Source organism: Chanodichthys erythropterus, chromosome 9 (assembly GCF_024489055.1).
Source record: "Chanodichthys erythropterus isolate Z2021 chromosome 9, ASM2448905v1, whole genome shotgun sequence".
Taxonomy (NCBI): Eukaryota; Metazoa; Chordata; class Actinopteri; order Cypriniformes; family Xenocyprididae; genus Chanodichthys; species Chanodichthys erythropterus.
This window is the reverse complement of record NC_090229.1, coordinates 9,835,397-9,858,425: the sequence shown is the minus strand read 5'-3', so window position 1 is coordinate 9,858,425 and position 23,029 is coordinate 9,835,397. Positions and strand designations below refer to the sequence as shown.

At 36.5% G+C, this 23,029-nt stretch overlaps 3 protein-coding genes across 13 annotated transcripts in view; 1 reads left to right on the top strand and 2 right to left on the bottom strand.

The window, feature by feature from the left end:
- dab2ipa (DAB2 interacting protein a) overlaps positions 1-9,144 on the top strand; it is a 131,937-nt gene extending 122,793 nt beyond the window's left edge. For 8 of the 9 annotated variants that reach the window (XM_067394514.1, XM_067394511.1, XM_067394515.1 and 5 more), the window contains 4 exons: positions 941-1,093; positions 3,335-3,537; positions 4,279-4,366; positions 5,569-9,144. In XM_067394514.1, the coding sequence (XP_067250615.1) occupies positions 941-1,093; positions 3,335-3,537; positions 4,279-4,366; positions 5,569-5,736 (612 nt within the window). In that variant the 3' untranslated portion in view covers positions 5,737-9,144. The remainder of the gene's footprint in view (positions 1-940; positions 1,094-3,334; positions 3,538-4,278; positions 4,367-5,568) is intronic. The other variant, XM_067394512.1, reaches the window with a different exon arrangement.
- A 1,865-nt stretch (positions 9,145-11,009) lies between these two features.
- Positions 11,010-17,246, bottom strand: endog (endonuclease G). Its single transcript, XM_067393531.1, has 3 exons — positions 16,590-17,246; positions 12,846-12,955; positions 11,010-12,277 (listed from the first exon to the last, which is right to left on the bottom strand). The coding sequence occupies exons 1-3, from the start codon at positions 17,133-17,135 to the stop codon at positions 11,998-12,000; spliced, it is 936 nt and encodes a 311-aa protein (XP_067249632.1). The 5' UTR covers positions 17,136-17,246; the 3' UTR covers positions 11,010-11,997.
- A 2,493-nt stretch (positions 17,247-19,739) lies between these two features.
- The window catches only part of ntng2a (netrin g2a), an 81,855-nt gene continuing 78,565 nt past the window's right edge, over positions 19,740-23,029 (bottom strand). For all 3 annotated transcript variants that reach the window (XM_067393528.1, XM_067393529.1, XM_067393530.1), the window contains one exon: positions 19,740-21,289. In XM_067393528.1, the coding sequence (XP_067249629.1) occupies positions 21,072-21,289 (218 nt within the window). In that variant the 3' untranslated portion in view covers positions 19,740-21,071. The remainder of the gene's footprint in view (positions 21,290-23,029) is intronic.

Here is a 23,029-nt window from a genome sequence, read left to right as displayed (position 1 = left end):
ACGAATTAATAGTTTGTGGGAAAAAATTGGTTCTTTGGCACAATGTCTATTTTTTCTCACATCCCATGTGTAAGGTTACATATGCCATCACAAACGTTGCTTTTATTTAAGGCAATTGAACTTATGATTTTTCTCCGGACAATAAACGTTTTTAAAAAATACAAAGGACTTCTATTGAAGAGGAGACCTGAGTCATATCTGGAGATCAGAATATCACAGAGAATTGATGGGTTGTGCTAGTGAGTAACCCAATATAGCAACATGCTAACTAGCAACTAGCATTGCAGCAACAAGTTTTGCAGGGCTAGCGCCACTCATGTTTTTTTCAGAAATGTTATAAACCTAATCATTGTTATTATTGCTACAATCAAGAAAAAGTTGTTATACTTCTAAAAGTTCCAAGTTCTCTATAGAATTTTAAAAGTGATCACATCCTTTCTGTCTCTTTATGTTGCTACATTCCCATAGCTAATTTAGATACCACTAAATTAGCTCCCACTCGGCTGATATCCTTAAAACAACTTGGCACTCAGATCTCTCGGGGGATAATGAGCCTTTTGGTGCATCGCTACAATCAAACAAGGCTCTTAGGTTGAGATGAACACGCAGCCCTCTCACTGTCAGAGGCAAAAGGAACGGAGCAGACAAGCAGAATTAATTGCTGGAGCGCAGACGCTGCGCTAGTGATTAAATGACTGCTCGCATTGTCCAAACTGTTCCTTTGATGTCTGCTGAATGAATCTTCATTAAAAAATGATCAAGGTTTTATTTCCAACGAGCACAAGTGTTGTTGTCACCTTGAAAAGTTTTGAGGCACTTGTTTGTGTGTGTATGTATGTGTGTAATTTGATAGCAGCTGTCTCAATTTGATGTTAGCATGGCCATATTATGATACAATAATGTATTTGTGTGTGTGTTTGTTCAAATGAACTTTTATTAGGCTCCATCCCCTGTGAATCCCAATGCGTTGGACCGCACTGCTGCATGGCTGCTGAATATGAATGTGCAATATTTGGAGCAGGAGGGAATTGACCCAGATTCGAAACACCGGGAGGACTTTCCAAACAAGGAGGATCTCACACCAACTGAAAAGGTAATAATGAGACCTCATTCTGCGCTACAGCAGCATAAAAACAGGAGAAATACAGCAGGCTTACTGTTTGTGTGTTCAAAATTAGCCTCCCGTGGGCACACTGACGGGAAGTGCTTGCAGACGGTGATGATCTCTTATAAAATACATTAGCTGCTTTCTCTATTTATCATCACTGGAACATGATGGTCTTTCTGATGATTCTGATTGGTCGTTCCAGGAAGGTTACCTAGCAATGTCAGCATGGCCTAAATAATATTCATAAACATTTTGTAACGTCCAACATGTTTATGAATATTATTTAGGCCATGCTGACATTGCTAGGTAACTTTCCTGGAACGACCAATCATGTAAACCTAATTAATATTCATTAGCTAAGCAATTGTTTTTTGTTGTTGTTGTTGTTGTTGAAAAAAAAATATTGTTATTCAGCAAGGAATCATTAAATCGGTTAAAAGCGGCAGTAATATACCAAATCAGTATATTAGAACGATTTCTGAAAGATCATGTGACACTGAAGACTGGAGTAATGATGCTGAATATTCACAGGAACAAATTACATTTTAATATACATTAAAATAGAAAATAGTTATTTTAAATTCTAATAATTTTTCAGGTTTTTTACTGGTGAGCATAAGAGACGTCTTTCAAAAACAGTAAAAGATCTTACCAACCCCAAACTTTTGAACTGTAGTGCAAGTTGCTAACATTTTAAACCAGTTTCCTTCTCTAAACTAAAGAAAAACAGAACCATCCAAAGTTTTTTTCTTTTTTTTCCCCCAAGCGCCAAGACGTGAAGATATTTTAAGCTCGGATCTACTTGCTTAGTCACTGCATCTTGTCATAAACTGGTATGAGGATGGTGGATGTCAAACTGCAGACAGGTTGCTTGAAGAGTAGATGTGCACTTCTGAAGGACTTTAGATAAAGTTGCCTCTTGATCTCTCTAGTGTTGTAATTTAGGCAAACAGGCTCAAATCACTACACTGCAACTGTAGAGAGCACGCGTCTGCCGTCTCTTTCCCCCGCTCTTTAATCAATAATGAACCCGGCGGAGTGCACAGAGTGTGTACACCCACATACTCAATCCTCTCCCTCAGCAAAACCCCACTGCATCCGTGCTGTTTGAAGCTGTTAATGTAAGTGATGCTGCGAAGATTGGTTGAATCCTCCTTGGAGCTTATTGCACAATAACGTTTTAGTCTAGATGCAAAACAACAAGATGAAAAAACACTCCAAAACCAGGCTTACTATTTCATGTCTTTGCATATTTATAAAGCAGTCAGTTTCTGTATCTATAAGCCCTTGACCAAGCAGAATCTCAAGATGGAGACTATCAGCAGTGAATTCTTAAAAACTTTCTCCTTAGAACAACTGCATAAAACATTTCATACCACTCTTTCTCAGTTTCTGAATAGCCTGAAGCAAAAACACAGCAAAAATAATTTAAAAAAGAAATATATATATGTATGTAAACATCCCTAAAGCAAGATAAATTTACTTGAAAAGCTAAATTTGTAATATATTAAGACTAGATTTTGTATGCAAGATTCTTTTTGCCTTTGAGTAAAAATTCTGACATCTCCAGTGAATGCGACTTTATATCTCACATTATGACTATTTCTTTTATTAAACTTAATATCACAATTACCAGGTTTTTTTTTATTTTTTATTTTATTCATTTATTGTTTTACTTTTACCTTTTTTTTTCATCAAACATCAGTTTTTATTACCCCATTGGAAAATAATTTGTTCAAGTGTAAATCAAACATTTTTTGTAAGGTTTGTACTATAAACAAGAATAAAAAAAACTATTTCCCAAAGAAACATAACCTTATTTCAACATAAAACTTAAAAATGTAAAAATGTACATGTGTGCATGTAGCAGACACTTTTATCCAACGCAACTTAGAATGATTTCAAAGTATAGCTGTTATCATTTCATGCATTCCCATGACCTTGGCTTTGTTAGCACCTTGCTTTACTGTTTGAGCTACAGGTTTGCCCCAAACGCATGAAAAAATAATCTTTAAAAAAAAATTCAGCACCTACTATGTATATTTCATACAGCTTTGCTGGATTTCCCAGGCTTAGCAGACAGATACGAGATGATTAGCAGGGCTATATTCGTGTAATATGCATTTCAAACCACAGCCGTGCACATCTGAGAACTCGCTCTTTACACAGCTTTTGTTTTCTATAATCCTGCTATTAGACTTCTTCATTCTCTCTTTCCTTCCTCAGTATCAGCAGGAGATAGCTGTCCTGCAGGAGAAGCTGCGTATTTCTGCTAAAAAACTGGAAGAGTATGAATCTCGCATGAAAAGCCAGGACGACCAAACCCAGAAGATGCTCCTTGAGTACCAGGCCCGGCTGGAGGACACGGAGGAGCGATTACGCAAGCAGCAAGATGACAAAGAGCTCCAGATGAAGAGCATCATCACCAGGTGAAGATCTGCTCTGAAAGCAGGAGAGTTTGGGTGAATTTGGGATGGTGTGGCCTTGTGATTTATGATCCAGTCAACTTTGTAGTTCAAACCCCATAAAAGATGATCCATTAGATATTATTAGGGTCCAAACTTTAGGAATCCTAGATAATCATCAGATGGTAAATTAAGTATTCTGTGCTCAGTAACTACAGACCAATCTCTTAATCTTCCATTTCTTGGTAAAATAATTGAAAAAATCATGTCTATATAGCTCAATAACTACAGTATCTCAACAGCAATGAACTTAATGAGACATTTCTGTCTGGCTTCCAGGCAAACCACAGCACAGAAAATGATCTGCAAGTTGTTTGGAGCTTTTAGATCTGAGTGCTGCTTTTGACAGTCGATCATGAGATTCTACCTGACAGCATACAGAACTGGGCCGGTCTGTCAGATCCAACTTGAGTAGCAGGGAATACTATGTTACACTCGGTACCTACACCTCCAGGCATTGCGTCATATCGCGTGGTGTTCCTCAAGGCTCAATTATGGGCCCTTTATTTAATCTTTACATGCTTCCTTTAGCTGGTGTAATTAATCAGTACAATTTTTCCTTTCACCAGTATGCAGATGACATGCAACTCTATCTTTCACTTGAACCAAATGCCCACAATTCAATTTTCAGATTCACTCCAGTTCAGTAAGCACGTAAAGTAGCATATGCAGCTTAAAGATGTATGTGGAAATTTTATTTTGCAGGTTGATGTCAGTTGAAGAGGAGCTGAAGAAAGATCACGCAGACATGCAAGCCATCGTAGACTCCAAACAGAAAATCATCGAAGCCCAGGTACATCCAAAATCACCTTTGTTATGTCTTTATTCAATGTAAAGACAAGTCGAGGTTTCTCTATATTTTGTTTTTTTTATTCTATCTAAAACAGCATTTTCTCATTTTGGTTTAATGAGCTTTATGGAATATATTTAGGAATACTAAAAATAATAATAATAAATGTTTCTTGAGCAGAAAATCAGCATATTAGAATGATTTCTGAAGGATCATGTGACACTGAAGACTGGAGTAATGGTGCTGAAAATTCAGCTTTGCAACACAGGAATAAATTACTTTGTGAAATACATTAAAACATAGAACAGTTATTTTAAATTGTACTAAAATGTTAATGTATTTTGAGTAAATAAAAGTAGCCTTGGTGAGTCCAAAAATTAAAAAAAACATTCAAATAAAAACTGACAAAATGATAAAGATTCTGCACTATTTCTAGGTCACTTATCAAATAAACAGATTTGTGGTATCGATTTTTCTTGTACAAAATAATTTTCTTGCTTTCAATGAAGCACAAGATGCTTTTTGGATCATTCTCAAATCAGGCTTGATCATCAGTCCATGTCAGCTCGAGCGCTGCTGTCATTAAAGCAATAGGGGTGCATACTAAATACTAAGAAATCAATGTTAACTTTTCACAAAAGTTCTTATGCTGATAATGTAATTGAATGAATCATTTTCTATTAAATAAGAAAAAAAGATGCATTTTCACTGGTCTATTTGTATCAGCTACCCGTTTGCAGGGTCATAGCGCCCTCTTGTGTTGTGTTTAGATTTCAGCATGACGTGATGAGTTTGTCTCTGAGGTTTAATGTGTTAATGTAGTTGAAAGTTTAATGATAAACGCCCATGTTCTCCAGGGACAATCAGCATCTCTCGTAAACAGTTTGATGAGCATAAAAACCACCCACTGTGGATTCACTTTAGCACTCATCAAAATCATTAAAGACTTTGTTTACATCATAGATTTATTTTTAAAAAAAAGACAAGGAGAGATTACTGCTGTCGCCGCATGAATTTTAATTTAAACTCTGTGAATTAATTTTATGGGTTTTAGACTTTGTAATTAGTCCGTAATGTTCCAGACCAAAGCGTGCCAGTCACCTTGTGTCCGTTGCAGAGTAGAAAGACTTTAATTAAACATTAAATATCATGCACTGTTAATCACCTTCTTCTATCTGACCTCCATGAACGGTCACTCCCCGCAGGAGAAGAGAATCGCTTCCCTGGACGCCGCGAACGCCCGGCTAATGAGCGCTCTGTCTCAGCTGAAGGATCGGTACAGCATGCAAACGAGGAACGGCATCTCTCCCACCAACCCGACGAAGCTGCAGATCACGGAAAATGGAGAATTCCGGAACAGCAGCAACTGCTAGCGTGGATACAAACACACACGGGCCTATGCGCTGGACAAGGGCTATGGGTAATTCTCTTACGATACGGAAAAAACGGCGCTCCAGCAGGTTTAAATTGACTTCACAAAGGAAATTCGGAATAACTCCTTTGGGAACGAAATCGGATAGAATGTTTAAGAGTTGCACAATGTCACACAGTTGTTTCAATCATAATATATAAAGACTAATGTGAATTCTTTTAGATTATTAGCCACGCAAAGATGTCTAATGGAATATTCCCACGATGCTTCATTCATAGCCTTTGTCATGAGAGCCGCTCGGTCACAGACGTTAGCCGTGACCAAATACTGTATTATCTCTAGATTTCAACTGTGCATATACGCCTTTTGATTGGAGTTAGCATGATAATAATAATGATCATGAGTATGTAATTATTTGTTGAAACACTATTTTCTGCTTTCTTTTTGTTGATGCATCTGTACATTTCATGTAAACATGATTTTTTGTTGTTGCTTGTGTCACTCCAGGGCAGCAGTAGCACAAAATGCTCGCTTTTCTTTGTAAGGTTAAAGAGAAACGTCGCATTTTGTTGCATACTTTTTTTCTATGCGCACTGCATTTTAGCCTACGACGCGCCTCATTAATGTATATAGTTTTTTATGGGCTTTTCAGAGAAAAGAGATTTTTCTTTTTCTTTTTTTTTTTCGTACAGTGTGTATTTCCCGTGCTGAGGTCTGCGGAAGAAGAAATGTAAGCTCCGACTGAACATTGAGGTGCTGCTTTTAGACAGAGCAAAGATGGCGACACACTTTAACCCCTCTGGAAACGCTCTGTGCTCACAATCACAACCGACGCTGTGGATAGAAATGTCCTCGTACTGCTTGCTGTTCACGTGGCCAGTATTAGACTCCATATCCAACATCATACCTACAGTACAATCAGTGTCTGCCCCCCTACGATGTCTTTCTTCCACTCTATGCACTTTCTATAGCATTAGAATGGACCCTTTAACCAAAACCTGCTTCTGTGGACTTGTTATAAAGGCTATTCAGAGCAGCAAGTACAAAGCATATAGCATTCAGCACTTCTACTGGATGACAGAGGTTTGAGATGATGTGTGAAGGGTACGTGGCTGTTTTTTTACTTAAAAGTTGCGATGTTTCCTGCTCTTCAAATGCAGTTTGCATCAAACAGGCTGGGAGTCGGTGCAGCACGGCAATAGTTGTGTCAACCTCGCAGACCCTGAGAGTTTGCTCGGGTATCAGGCGAGCCTGTTTTAGCTTCACTGAACTTTATTCAAATCAGGTTCATGGAGTTGGAGTTTTAAGACTGTCAGAGTTTCTTTATAAATATTCATATCAGTTTGTTCGGGACAATAATTTTGGAAAAACTGCAAGGGCAAACCACTTTGTGTATAAATCTCATATTGAACATCTCCATTTCTTAGAATTCCCTATTATCGCTACTTTTTTGTATTTATCATACAGGCTTGAGAGGAACTATGCTTTGTTTAATTGATTTTTAATTTATATTTTAAATTATGTTCAGCTTATTTATTTATTCAACTATATTTGTTGTTACAACCCCAAAATTAAGAGACGTTTGACGAGGTGTCCAACGTCAAAAAGCGATATTAAAGTCGCGATTATCTTTTCTTCCCTATTGTGACGTATATCCGAGTGAAACGGCTTCTCGAATGAGAAAAAATGTTGGGCGGGACTTGATTATGTCCGTCAGGAATAGACCCCTTAATCACCTACGTCACTGTGACGTCACCGCTCTAGCTGGAGGCAAAACATAAATAAGAACTAATAGCGGGAGCGCTAAAAGTTTGAGGTTTTGACTTTAAAATGTCGTCTTGTTGTGTTTTTGGCTGCCAGAATAGAAGGAACAGCACTTTCGGTTCAAAACTAAAGTTTTACCAGATCCCGTCAGACATTTCTTCACAGAAATCAAAAAGATAATGGTGGTTGAATGCAATACGGCGTTCAGACTGGACGGAGACGATCATAAATAATACTCGTGTTTGCAGTGCACACATCATATAAGGTAAAATAACCGATGCATATGTAATGGTGTGTTGGTTTTATCTAGTACAAATCAGCAAGTTTCTGTTTTATAGGTGAAAAGTCGCCAACTTTCAGCGCACTAGCTAGCTTAAATGTTAAACAAACATACAGCGATAGATGTGTGTGCCATCCTTTGAATGGTCTCTTAAAATAATCCACATTGCTAATCATAATTAGCCCAGCGATAGGTTACATTAGACAATAAACCTTGACAAAATTCCCCGAACTACGTGAAAGTAATTCATATGTTGTCTAGGAAATATCCAAAACTTAAGTTAATTTACAAAAATAGCTGTCACGGTCCCGCAGAGTCAGTGACTGTACATATTCGGACAGTTCTGAACCTTCTTCTGCATCTATGTTTAATAAATCCCTCCTAAAACATGCTAGCTTCCGCTTGTCAACATTGAGTCCAGCGTCTCTTTTTGCCTCCAGCTAAGCCCCGCCCACCAGGAAAACATTGCAATGTTTACAAACTTTTAAGGGTCTATTGATTGGATCGATTGCTAATTGCTGAGATGTCATGTGAGCGACAGGTCCCGCCCTCACGTTAGTAAACACGTCATCAGAGATGTAGTTGCGAGAGGGAAGGAAAGTTATTTTGATTTAGGAATACGAGGGCACACAATTTAAAAAATAATATTTTTTAATAAATACTGCAATATTATATAAACAAATAAGAACTGACCATTTTGATTTCATGGTGATTTTAAATTTCTTTGAAGTTGAAGTGTGTAATTGTTTGAATGTTAAAATATTCAACCAATGGCGCAAGGTTGGGGGGACTGTCTTTTTATTTGACCAGTGGGGTTCGAGAACATTCATTATTTTTGCAGTTGCGGTTGGTGAGGCTAGTGATTTTACACACACACACACACACACACATTTAAGGTGAGGTCACATTTTCTGTTGTTTGGCAAATTGTAATCAAAATAGGAATCTATTCGGTCAGGAATTACACATGCGGGTGAACAATTTCCCGCAACAACAGTTCAGGTTGGCCATGCGAATTTGCCGCATTAATCATCAGAAATCTACTTGGTTTGAAAGTGACTTCTGTTTGAGCTGTGTTTCATATATCGCTACACCGTTGACAATAAACAGTCCACAAATTTTTGTCTGGAAAATGTGACCACACTTTTATGGTAACCTAGTTAATTACAGAGAAATTGAAAACAAGCTAATAAAACATTTCACATGAACTTTTGAAGGCAATAGTACGGCACATTAAAGAAAATGATGTTTCATCCCTTAATACATTATGTGAAAGGGCTGCTGTTTAGTGTCACTTGGTTTAAAGGAAGACAACCTTTAACTTATTCCTGTTCGGCATGATTTTATATATATATATATATATATATATATAAGAAGAAAAAAATCTCCACATTGTTTTCTGCTTTAGCTCTCCATCTTTTGTATGTACGTTTCAGAGCTACGCAGACCATTTTACCACATGTACATACATGAACAGAAGACATACCAATATATGAAAAGTCATTTGTGTTGGAAAAAAATGTTCTGTGCAATTCATGTACAATTGCCTCTAGAATTATTAAAGTTTTATTTAGCTATTTCAAGGTTCTGACTTTATTTGTTAGTTTACTGTACAGTACAAGAAAAATACTGTTGTTGAGAAAAAGATATATTGTTTCACCTGTGTAAAATTAAGTAAATGCTATGGACAGAATGTATATATCCATGTAGAATGCCATTGTCAAGATGGGTGCACTTCATTGAGTGCCATTCAAAATAAAAGCTAAATATTTGTCCATGAGTGTTATCACTAAGGTCTTTCTTAAAGAACTACTTTCAAGCATTTGATTTGTTTCATTGTTCCTTATAATAGGTCATTAATCAAATGAAGTGTGTATTATACAACAGCTAGTTCTGGTCCACTGATTTGTTTGGTATTCCTGGTATTTTTCTAAAAAAATAAAAAATAATATATATATAAGTAGTTAATTTCAGAGTTTATGAGCTGTCAAAAAATATGGCAATAGTAAAACTTATAAATAATATAATTAAATATAAGGAAATAAAATGTATTTATGTATATATTTCAAAAACATTTTATTTCATCAGAATGCATGGATACTTTTGAATGGACGTCAATAGAGAAAGATGTTTTTGCTCCCATAAGGTGTAATTACTGCATCTACCAGCAGACATACTGTGACCTCTTGGCAAAACCTTGACCTCTTCATTTTTGTAATGTCCCTCTTAAATGTAATTTTGAGACCATAGTGCCATCTAGTCGTCTTCAAGTGTAAGTGCATGTATTTATTTTTCTGAAGGAAATAGCAGTACCTAGAGGTAGCAAATAATAGTGTTTGGTAAGTGAAGGGTTTAGGCTTTGGTTCTGTATGAATGGAATGCTCCTTCAGAGACACTGCGGTCTTGTTGACTGCACACGAGAATAAATAGTTACAGTGTAAATGTGACCTGACGACCTGAAAGTGGAATCATATGAATTAAATACAAAAGGAAGACGCGGCCAGTCACAATTCATTATGCAAGTACATGTAAGAAAGAAGACCAATCGAAATGCAGTATATGCAATCATTATGATGACGTCGGTTACATTTTGAACCCGCTGAAGGTAAAATCAATGCCAATGAGAGATTTTCAAAGTTTAATCTTAGATTTCTTAAAGTAAAGAGTTAAAATAGACCTAAAATAGATAACACACCTAAGACAGGTAATAACGTTTGAAGCAGGAATGTTACGTAATACATATGGGTTGTTTACAACAAACTTATGTTTGATGAATTTCATTTACAGTGATGTACAGCAAATATTTTTGGTCACTGATGCTTGAGACGTGAAACAAAACATGTCTCACAATTTAAACTGACATTAGTTTTGGAAACAGCAACCCTTTCCACTTCAAATCAACCAGATATGATACTCTTCATAACACTTAAACTGACCTAAATCAGTGTGGCATGGAAAAAATAAAAATTAATGCTGTATGAGATAGACTTTACCAGTATTTGTGTTGTTTTCCATGTCCTTCTAAATGCCTGGTAACTTCCACTAAATGCATTCTTATGATGCCTTATTTCCAGCAGGTCTGTTGCCTGATACACACTATAGTGACTGCATACATGAGTATATACTTAAACTATGGCTAATTATAGGCTTGTGTGTTTTAATTTGTTGACAATAATGAATTCAGGCAATTTTAAGTATATTAAAAACAGAAAATAAAGGGACAAATGAGGCATAAAAAAAATGTATAATCATGCAGCATGAATGTGTGTAAAGAAATGTAAAATATACATTTACTGAAATTATACTGTTTCTAGCATTCAATTCCGGAGACTCATCACATAAGAACACACCAATATGAATATGACACTAATAAAGGATTATACATTTTTTATTTCCAGTAGTACAAATGAAATTTCACAGTTTAAATTAAAATCTAATTTCACACTGAGTTTTGGCTCAGCATTAATTCATGTTAAAAACCCTGTTTTTGGCTGACATCTAAAAAACAGTACAGGTACAAGATCTCTATTAAACAATTCAACATAAGACAATGATAATTAGCCTTTCGCCGAGCCCCGCCCCCTTAGTTACTGTTGCTTTGTCCGACAAGCCGTGGCGCTGTCACTCCACACGCAGTGAAAAATATATCGCGGAACAAAGAGGATACTCACCACACATCGACAAACAAGACAGAGCAGGTTACTTATGATATTAAACAAAGTCCCAGCTTTCAAACCGTGTAGTTATTAAAGAAATGCAAACAATAAAAACCGTTTTGTTGCTCTTTAATGTGTCGTGACCATGGTCGTGACCATAGGTCGTGACAGATTGCTGTAACGTTAGATCCTCAGCTCAACCGCTCGCAAAAACCGATCATCTCTTCCTATTAGTCCAGTAACATGAGAATGAATGTTGTTTCAAACGCGGAAAGACGTCAATACACACCATTTTTCAAGTTTAACTCCACCGAGGTTAATCTTTTAACTACTGGCTGCTTTGTCGGACAAAATGGCGGATGCGGCGTTCTGATTGGTTAGATCGCTTGTCAATCAAACTCCCGGCGAAAGGTCAATTACTGCCAGTGATTGATATGATCTGTCTCAGTAGTTTTTCCACATATCTTAAAAATTAAGTAACTTTATGAATGTTTAACAGTGACATAATGAGCATTTATGAGGTATTTATTTTCCATTCCCCCTCAGTAATCGGTGTAAACTCATCACGGTCCAGCAGTAATGGCTTTCAGGCCACTGGTCCTCTTCATGATGTTTGGTACGAACAGCAGTCCGGACGCTCTCTCGATGCTCTCAATGGGGACCAGGAAGCGTTCCAGTGGAATCTTCTCATCAACAGGCATATTGGGCATCACATAGGACCGCAGCTCTACGTCTCCTCTTGGCTTTTCCAGAATCACAATCTTAAAGAAGTGAGTCGGCACGGCTACATGGTTCTTTCCCAAAACCTGATACTTCACATACATTTTCCCGTCAGGTTCCTGTCTGTAGGTGCAGGGGGGAAAATATTAAGTTCAGTTTTCATTGGTAAAAAAATTTTGAAATATCTTAAAACATCTTGCATATTAGACGTGGCTAATTTTAGAGCAGTGGTTCTCAAGTAGTTTTGTCTCAGGACCAAGATTTTACATTTGATTTAAAGGAATAGTTCACCCAAAACTTTTTAGTTTCTGTCTTTGTTCTGTTGAACACAAAAGAAAATATTTTGAAGAGTGTGGGTAACCAAACAGTTGCTGGTCCCCATTGACTCCCATGGTGTGAAAAACAAAAATTAAAAATACTATGGAGGTCAGTGGGGAGCAGAAAAGTTTGGTTACCAACATTCTTCAAAATATCTTCTTTTGTGTTCAACAGAAGAAAGAAATTCATAGAGGTTTAGAACAACTTGAGGATGAGTAAATTATAGAATTTTTATTTTTTGGTGAACTATCCCTTTAAGCAGTGAGCCTTGCTATGGCATAGTCTGGTTTGCTTCAAATATAATTATTGGTTAATTAGTATTGGCATATCATACAGGCAGTGCAGATTTCGGAGATTAATGACAGACTTTTACCGGGGCAGGTAGAGTGGTCCAGTGCACACGAAGACATTCTGGTAATGCTTGGTGAGAGAACGACAATATTTCTCCAAGTTATTCCATGCGTTTTGGTTTAAATGAGGATTCTGTGGGAAAAGATATCCACAAAATTACTAGCCATAATTACCCATGGAAATAGAAAAAAAGAGCAAACTCTTTACAAGATGTAATATAAGTCTAAGGTGTCCCCTGAATGTGTCTGTGAAGTTTCAGCTCAAAATACCCCATAGATTTTTTGTTGTTGATTTTTTTAACTGCCTATTTTGAGTCATAATTAGAAATGCGCCGATTCAGGCTGCAGCCCCTTTAATTGCTCGCGCTCTCCGCCCCCTCCCGAGCTCTCGACTCTATCATTGCATAAACAAAGTTCACACAGCTAATATGGATCTCAAAATGGATCTTTACAAAGTGTTCGTCATGGAGCATGTCTAATCGCGTAAGTATAGTATTTATTTGGATGTTTACATTGATTCTGAATGAATTTGAGGCAGTGATCCGTGGCTAACGGCTAATGCTACACTGTTGGAGAGATTTCTAAAGAATGAAGTTGTGTTTATGAATTATACAGACTGCAAGTGTTTAATAATGAAAATAGCGACGGCTCTTGTCTCCGTGAATACAGAAAGAAACGATGGTAACTTTAACCACATTTAACAGTACATTAGCAACATGCTAACGAAACATTTAGAAAGACAATTTACAAATATCACTAAAAATATCATGTTATCATGAATCATGTCAGTTATTATTGCTCCATCTTCCATTTTTCGCTATTGCTCTTGCTTGCTTACCTAGTCTGATGATTCAGCTGTGCACAGATCCAGACGTAAATACTGGCTGCCCTTGTCTAATGCCTTGAACATGGGCTGGCATATGCAAATATTGGGGACGTACATATTAGGGCTGTGACGGTGGCAAATTTTTACTACCGCGGTGGTAAATCACCAACAACTGCCGGTGTTGCGGTGGTGGGGTCCGAAGGGGTGGCAGGGTTTGTTTTATAATATATATATATATTGCGTTAGACTTGTGATTCGCCATCATTTTGATGGATAAGATTGTAAAAAAAAATCCATCATAATCAATATTACCCGTCAATTTTTATATTTTAATAATACAATTTATTCACAAACTTACAGGATAAGCAAATAGGCATAGGCTTGCATTTATTTATACTATGAAAAGAAAGTTAATCAAAGACAAGCTGCGTCAATTTCAGTTTTCATCTTGAACTCTTGTCACGGATTGTGAGTGAATGCGATCATCCTTTCCTCTTTACTGCTGTACAGAACTAAATAAACATGAATGAAAATAAAAAAAATATGTTGAAAGATTCAGTAGCTTACCGAAATCTGTATCACGTCAGTTCAGTCAGTGTTGCCAACAATGTCACCTAACATTATACCTCAGAAAAGCCATTCGTTGACCATAAACTTATAGTCAGCAAGAAAAATAAAAAAACTTAGCCTCACAAGTAGCCTAAACATGCATAAGTAACTTTATCATTATACAGTTTACTTAAACTGGGTGCTCGTCTGTGTGTAATCAAGCGCATCGTTTTCATTTTATTCTGGAGACTGAACTCACGCTCTGCTGCCACACTGGAGCGCACTCACCACCTACTGGACAGGGGTGGGAATTACAACAATCTTACATACATAATCTGTCAAAATGGACGGTTCGCAGATTTTTTCCGTCACTGCTAAACAAATTCCATCAAAGACGTAAAATTTTCAGTTAACGCGATCTCTGAGATCTATAAATATATATTATATATGACGTCACACTACCGCCGGTGACACTCCACGACCGCGGTGGTAGCGCGGTTGTCATGCCTACCGTCACAGCCCTAGTACATATTAATGATCCCGACTGTTACGTAACAGTCGGTTTTATGTTGAGATTCGCCGTCAAAAACAGGCACATATAAATGTCAGGAAACACGACTCCTGGATATCCATGGATTAGGTTTATTTGACAAGTTGTAAGAAACTCTTTCGAGTCCAAACTTTAGTGTAATCATTTGTTTTATTCGCGTTTTCGCAGTTCCCCCTATTAAATCCAGTCATCTAGCAGGTTCTTTTGCCACTCAGTCCAGCTGAGGGAGCGCGCTGCGGCGGGAAAGTGACGTCAATGCATACCCTCTATACGAGTGACACGTCTTGTGTTATTCTATAGTCTTTGGTATAAGTTCTATGACTAAGTTATCAAACAGCTAATAATGAGTTGCTAATGTTACAAACCATATTCCTGTTTGTCATCTCAGAGTCAGACAGCTGCCTTCTTTAGAGCGGTAATAGTTAATGATATGCTACAGCCCGCCGGCACATTGACGTTATTGGTGACAAGGTAGTTTGTGACGTCAGAAACACAGGCGATTTCAAACCACATTGTTGAAACTGTTTTTAGATCCCTGCAGATTAAAACAGAAAATACTCAGCAATGGTGTTGACTTATGAATTTGCACATGGTTTGCCTTAAATCATATTAAAAACTCCACACAGACATATAAACACCATTAAAAACGTGATTTTCTTGCAGGGGGACTTTAAATGACTGGTGGTTTTTTTGACTGTATAAAGCAAGAGTTCAGTTCCTACCAACAAAAACACCAGGTTGAAACTGGTGAAAAACTGTGCAAAATTCAGAATTTATGAATCACTTCTGTTTCATGTATGAGGAAGAATATGAATTAAGAATTTTAAAAGAATTTAAAGTTCATGTGCCCTTGTAATCTTTGATCAAAATAAGTTCCCCTTCCTCTTGCAACGACATCTCTTCTCATGACGTGTTTTTCCGATCAGTTCCCGATGGACAAAATCAGGTTCCGTCCTAAATTTTTATTTGTTCGAGAAGCCGTTTCACTCGGATATACATCACAATAGGGAATAAAGACTATCGCAACTTCTGTTTAATTAATGCTGTTTAAATTGGTCTCACTGGATGTTGAAATTAAGACAATGGAAGATAGTTCAAAACAAGTTATGCCTTATATATTTTCTGATATTTAATATACATTTTTTCTTAATTGATTAGACATTTATGTAAATTCAGTAAAGATCTCATTATTAATAATTAACTAATAATTGATAAATAGATATAAAAAAATATACTGAATAAATAATATTATGTAATAAATATGTATTTTCTGGTATATATAAAACTTAATTGATTAGACATTATATAAATTCATTAAAAGTTTAATTATTAATAATTTTCTGATATATCCACTTCAAATATTTTTTTTTCTTAATTGATTAGACATTTATATAAATTTAGTAAAGATCTCATTATTAATAATTAATATCTGATAAATAGATATTTAAAAATATATTAAATAAATAATATTACGTAATATGTATTTTCTGGTATATTTATAAAACTTAATTGATTAGACCAAAAGTTTAATTTTTAATAAAAATCAATTTATTAATAAATACCCATTAGCTAGGTTGCATTTTAAACATTGGTTATTAATACCATATATTATTTATTTTCCTAGCCTATATATCCACTTCAATTTTTTTTTTTCTTAATTGATTAGACATTTCTATAAATTCAGTAAAAGTTTAATAATCAATAATAAACAAATTATTAATAAGTAAAAATAAAATAAGTGAAATACATTTTTATAGTCGGCATTTTAAACCTCGACTATTCGAAATTTATTCCATTTTAATTCTACTTCTAGATCTTCATCCCCGTTGAGTTCCAGCTCACCTGAGGCGACACATTGCTCAGGTAGAAGGTGTCATCCATGGCTTTCTGGCTCCACTTGTGATTGGCTGCTGCAGCCAGATGACCCCTGTCAAACCCACTACCCTTGTAATCAGCATTGCTCGATCTGTGGTAAACATGGACCGAGTCGTCCTCTTTAAAATCGCAGAACTTTCTGTCCGATGTCCCGGTAATCGTGTCGGCGTTGAGCTGCTCTATGACCCACGCTGCAGTCCTGTTTCTGGGGTCGTAAGAGGTTACGTAAGACTCTCTGCTCTTGATGTTGGACAGGGACGGGAAGCCGTACTTCATCACCGCTGTGGATTTGCTTACAGCGACCTGTCCCGGTTGGTACGTGTTGATCTCTGACGCTGCATCAACGCTCGGTATCGGGATGACCGGCACGCGGTCCAGCAGTCCAGCGCTGTGGCTCGTGTCCCGGCTTTTATTAAGGCGATCACTGGCTGCTGTCAAGGTGGCGCCGATGCCTATGCCAGCTGTCAGTGACAGCCCGGATAAAACCCACCGCGAGCAGAACACACGATGCATCGTTTACGTTTAATAGATACACTTAATTTATCTAAATAAAATGAGCTTGCTGTTATTTTGCGGTTTATACATAACCCATGTGAGTCAGTCCTACCGGCTATACAAGTGCATAAGACATTTAGTCGCATGTTTATGACGTTCATTTCTTTAAAAGGCAGTACGCGGTTTCAAAATTAAAGTTACAGTGTCATTCTTATTATTATTTAGCCTAGTATATTTTCATATCCCAAACGCTTGTGGATGATATTTGTTTAAATTAAATTTAAATTAAAGTTTGGTTTGAGCTGATGTTTAACCATGTAGCCTCTAACTTCTAAAATGGAAACTTTTTTTTTATTTTTCCATTCTTCTAATTGGTTTCTATCGTAAATATTTTAGTTTTAAAATCACTTTCAATCCTGTCAAAACTGATAATTTAGTATAGTTGAGATACTATTGTAGTTTATTAAAATTCATTTTAGTATGTAATAATATATTATATTCAAGTTAAATATAACATATTCAAGTTTTAGTAATTTTGTTGTGCTTTAGTAAATTTGCTTTTCATAATTTTTATTTTATTTTAAATTTCTATATCGTTTTTAATTAATTGTTTATTTCAGTTTCAGATATTTTAGTACAACAAGTTAAACTAATATTTTATTTCAGTTAACATTATATTTTTTTTTTTAATCATATTATTTTAGTTTTAGTTAACTATAATAAATAAGGATGGTTGATCACAACTCGCATCCTTATGGTAGAAGTGGTCCTTATAGCAACCTGTTAGAAACTTAAATTAAACACACACACACATACACACACACACGTTTGTTTTTGTTCCATAGGCGTAATGGTTTTTATACTGTACAAACTGTATTTTCTATCCCTCTACATTACCTAACCCTAAACCTAACCACCACAGGAAACTGTGCACACTTTTACTTTCTCACAAAAACTCATTCTGTATGATTTATAAGCCCTTTGAAAAGTGGGGACATAGCGTAATGTCCTCATAAGTCACCTCTTTTTGTAATAACTATGTCATACCCATGTAATTATACACATTTGTGTCCTGATATGTCACAAAAAGTTTCTAAATTCACATATGAGGTATTATTTCCCATAGGAAAATCTTAAGGGCACCTTTGACCCAAATGCTAATTCTTTTCTGGGTTTTAATTGGTAATCGATCCATTTAACAAAGGCTAGTTACTCCTGTCATCCTGCAGGAAGTGACATCACTGTACAAACACAACAGCTCAAACACATTTTAAAATTTTGCATACCATCTCTGTTAAATTAGTAATTTCAAGATACTCTGATATTGATGATTTATGCTCCTTTTGCAAAAATGAGAAAGAAGTGTTAACACATTTGTTTTTTGATTGTAAAATTACCCAACATTTTTGGAAGGAAATGGCAGAATTTATTTTTAATCTAGTAAAGAATAAATACTGTTTTTCTTTAAAGGATATTATTGTGTACTATGAAAAAAATGGTAACAATGGTCTTAAATATATTGTTAACGTACTCATATTGCTGGCAAAATTTTATATAGGCTACATAAACAAAAATGCTTAAATTCATCCCCAATATTTAAGGTATTTTTAGTGGAATTTGATTGTTTTATATCTTTTCTAAAAAACAAAAAGTCATTAACATGCTTAAAATATTATGGTTTTATTTTCAGATCCCCTGTTACTAATTAATGACACACTTTGTACTGTATTCCTTATCTTCTGCTATTCTCTGTTTGTAAATTGTTCTATTTTCATTAATAAAAAAAAAAAAAAAAAAACACCAGTAAAGTTTTAGCAATGTATTTGATGAATCCTGTATGGTTTATATATTATCACTCTAAAACTTTCTATTCTGATTGATAATTATATAGAAATATCAACATTAAAAAATATATTTAAAATATTTAAAAATTAACTTCAAATTGACACCTTCATATGGTCAAACAGTAAATCCCTCACTTGGCAGTGGCTAACTTTAGCTCACTATTTTTGTCACATTCATTTTTTGACCAGAGCACATTTCTTAAGTCTGTTACTGTATATACTATAGGTATAAAAATGCATCTTTAAATTACAGCTAAAGCTATGGAATAGTTTTGCAAGACATTCTAAGAAATGGTATTACATAACAAATGAATATACTACCTATAGTGGAATTTCCAGTGCTAATTGCATAACACATTGCATATAATATGCAGTCTATTTCTGTGAGTAGCTTGTATTTAACTCATGCTTAGATAGAACCTTATTTATTTGTTTCCAGAAAGCAAAAGTCTCCACCTGGCATAAGCTCTGCTGACTCAAGATGTGTGTTATTAAGGGTTTATAAATGTATTTCGGTGCAGGTGGTTAGAGTAATGCAAACGGCTCAGCACATCTGAATCTGGGTCTGTAGACACCAGCATATACAGCTGATTCACCTTGTAAAACATTCTAAGGAATAAAAATGGCCTGATATTAATTACAGTCATTAGCTTTGGTGACTGTTGTGTCGGTGTAATGCTGCATCAGGCACTAAATATATGCTGTTAAAGCTCTGATATGAATACAGAAGGACAGAGTCTAAAGAAAGACAATTCACTCATAATACTTTGTGCTTTCTGATTGTCAGGTTTTATTCATTTATAATATTTATTCATAGTATTTTATTTACCCTGGCTCATCATGAATGTAAAGCATTTGTAAATATGAAATACATCAAAAAGCCCATGAGCCACATTTCGTTGAGACTCGCAGACAGAAAAATAATTATTCGAAAAATAACCTGTTTGCATGATATATTATGTATTTTTAATTGTTCATCTGAATGGCCATCCTAATTGCATTGATTGGCGATGCATTTTTTTTTTTTCTGTGCTTCGTAATTATTTCGTGTTTATTTGGGGTTTGTGAGACTTTGTGCTTTAGGAATGTGCTTATATTACTGTATCATCATAGGAGTGTGTTAATAACGGTCATATCTGCACAGATGAATACATGCCAGTATCAAGATGATGTGCGGGTTACGTTGAGCTGAAGCTGTGCATGTAATGAATCGTTTTATGCTTTATTTAAATGTAATGATATGAATGAAGAAATATTCCAAATATATTAGAGATGCACTCTGCTGTATCATCAAATATAGTTTTACCATGGTGTGAATACCATATGCACTTCAATAAAGGCTGCAATGTCTTTACAATGTAACATTTACTCAGAACAAAAATAACCATTTCTACAAAAAATAGTGAAATAATAGTCATCATAATATACAATACTTCATATTTCCTTTCAGATAGATTGATATATATTTGTTCATTGTGACAATTTAAAACTTCTTTCTACATTCCAGAAACGTAATCTCAAACACAAGCTATAGAGACATTCGTTCTTCCTACTAGCAAGACGGCGATTAAACATCTTTTCCATCGGTTTCATCTACTTGTTACAACCTCAATGGCGATAAATTGCAAGAAAAATGCAGCAATGAAAGGAAATGTAAAAACAAGTCTTCAAGAGAAGAAGAGTAACTTGGCATAAGTAGGCTTCCGTGATATCGACCGTTTGTCGTTCGTTAAAACAAGCTGGCTAAGTGCAATGCTTGTATCTCAGTGAGCGTCGAAACTACAGAGAAAGTTGAAATGCAAAGGAAACGAAACCTCATCTAAATATTTCTCCACTTGAGTTTTGTGTAGAGTGACCTGAAACAGAACATAACATCTTTTTTCTGTTTTTGGTATAAAGTTCAGGCGATCAGTGATGCTAGGAGACAAGCAATAAGCTGCTCTTCTCGTGAAGGCGTTTTGACCTCAGCGTAGCCGCTGCCCTTTCCAAAAACGATTCCAGCACCGTGAGGCTGGGTCCGTACGGGGTTCAGGCCACTGTCTCTCCGTCCACAGGTTTCAGCCCTTTGGCCTGCGCAGACTAGGATCGATATCAGAACTAAGATGGGTTTCTAGGCGCTGGCTTTAAGCAGGCTGTTGGCTAGAAGGCAGAGCAGCAGCGTCAGAGTGCTGAGGTAGCAGGCCGATGCGCCGTCGCACCCTTTCTCGCCCTGGCAGCGCGGCTGCTCACACAAAACTCCCCTAAAGCTGGGCGGACACACGCACTTCTGGTTCTGGATGCAGGAGCCGCCGTTCTGACACAGGAGGAGCTCGTCATCGCACACGTTTGCTGAAAGTAGAGGGACAGAAGAGATTCTCATTAATCAACTTACATTATATCTCTTCAACACATCTATCTATCTATCTATCTATCTATCTATCTATCTATCTATCTATCTATCTATCTATCTATCTATCTATCTATCTATCTATCTATCTATCTATCTATCTATCTATCTATCTATCTATCTATCTATCTATCTATCTATCTATCACACTTGGTTTGATTGCCTGGTCCAAACCAGAGGTTGATTGCTCCTCCCTTCCCTTGCCCTCTGCTGGATTGTGTTCACATTTATATTATTTGTCTCTTGCGTCATTATTACGCTTGCGTCATCAAAGTAGCAGCTGTTTACCTGTGTTACTTGGTAACGATGATATATAAGAAGGTGGCAAAATGCATGATGCTGCTCACCTTTTATATTTAGTTTTTTGGTTCTGTCTTCAAAGCATCAACACATAACAGCACTTGCGTCAATCCGCCTTGAATGTACTGCAAATGTCCTAAAGAATGTGGGTGTCAGTTTCTGCTGAAGGCAAGCAGAAATGAGATATACATTCTCTCTGCTTTCAGTGCGTCAGTCACACTTGTCAGGAAAGGGAGTGAGATGCACACAAACACACAGTTTTATCTAATCATACGTCACATCATCGTTCAGCGTTCACATCATCCAAAGGAACTGAACTCTGACTTCAGTTGAACCTGGGTGTGCACCAAAAGTGCTAGTGTGAAAGCACTCTTAGGCTGTTTTAATAAACGGTGCTTTTTAGTTAAGACAGTTATATGAATTTCAATTCTGTTCATTTACAGTTCACTTCTGAATAGTCCACAGGCTTATTTCTGTCAGGACCACTATCGTCAAAGATGACTGACAATTTAGCATACAGTTTGGATTGGCGGTATGGTTCTGTTCTGGGCAAGAACTCCCTGCCCAGATAAGATAAGAGCAGGGAGAGCATTGATAAACCCCCTTAGGGTAAAAAGAACAGAACCAATATAATTGTATTGCAGGTATCATTAATGTTCAACATTTCAATGTACAACATAGCTCAATAAAAATTGGTCTGATTCGAAGAGGAATATCAGAAGGCCAAGTCCTGACTGGTTGAGAAGGGGAGCTGGGGATGGAGTAGGGTAATTAGCTCCTGAGCAATGCGATAAAGCTGCTGATAATACTGAAGGACTTTATACACTATATTGCCAAAAGTATTGGGACGCCCCTCCAAATCATTGATTTCAGGTGTTTCAATCACTTCCATGACCACAGGTGTATAAATCAAGCACTTAGGCATGCAGACTGCTTCTACAAACATTTGTGAAAGAATAGGTTGCTCTCAGGAGTTCAGTGAATTCAAGAGTGGTACCGTGATCGGTTGCCACCTGTGTAATAACAGTGGTGTCATAACAAAGTGGAAGTAATTGGGAACAACAGCAACTCAGCCACGAAGTGGTAGGCCACGTAAAATCACAGAGTGGGGTCAGCGCATGCTGAGGTGCACAGTGCGCAGAAGTCGACAACTTTCTGCAGAGTCAATAGCTACAGACCTCCAAACTTCATGTGGCCTTCAGATTAGCTCAAGAACAGTGCATAGAGAGCTTCATGGAATGGGTTTCCATGGCCGAGCAGCTGCATCCAAGCCTTACTTCACCAAGTGTAATGCAAAGCGTCGGATCCAGTGGTGTAAAGCATGCCGCCACTGGACTCTAGAGCAGTGGGGACGTTTTCTTTGAGTGACCAATCACGCTTCT

Coding starts and splice junctions, on each gene's coding strand:
- endog (XM_067393531.1), bottom strand. CDS start 17,135: ATGCATCGTGTGTTCTGCTCGCGGTGGGTTTTATCCGGGCTGTCACTG. Junction 12,956..16,589: donor TGAGCAATGTGTCGCCTCAG/GTGAGCTGGAAC, acceptor CTTTTCCCACAG/AATCCTCATTTAAACCAAAA. Junction 12,278..12,845: donor GGACCACTCTACCTGCCCCG/GTAAAAGTCTGT, acceptor CTGCACCTACAG/ACAGGAACCTGACGGGAAAA.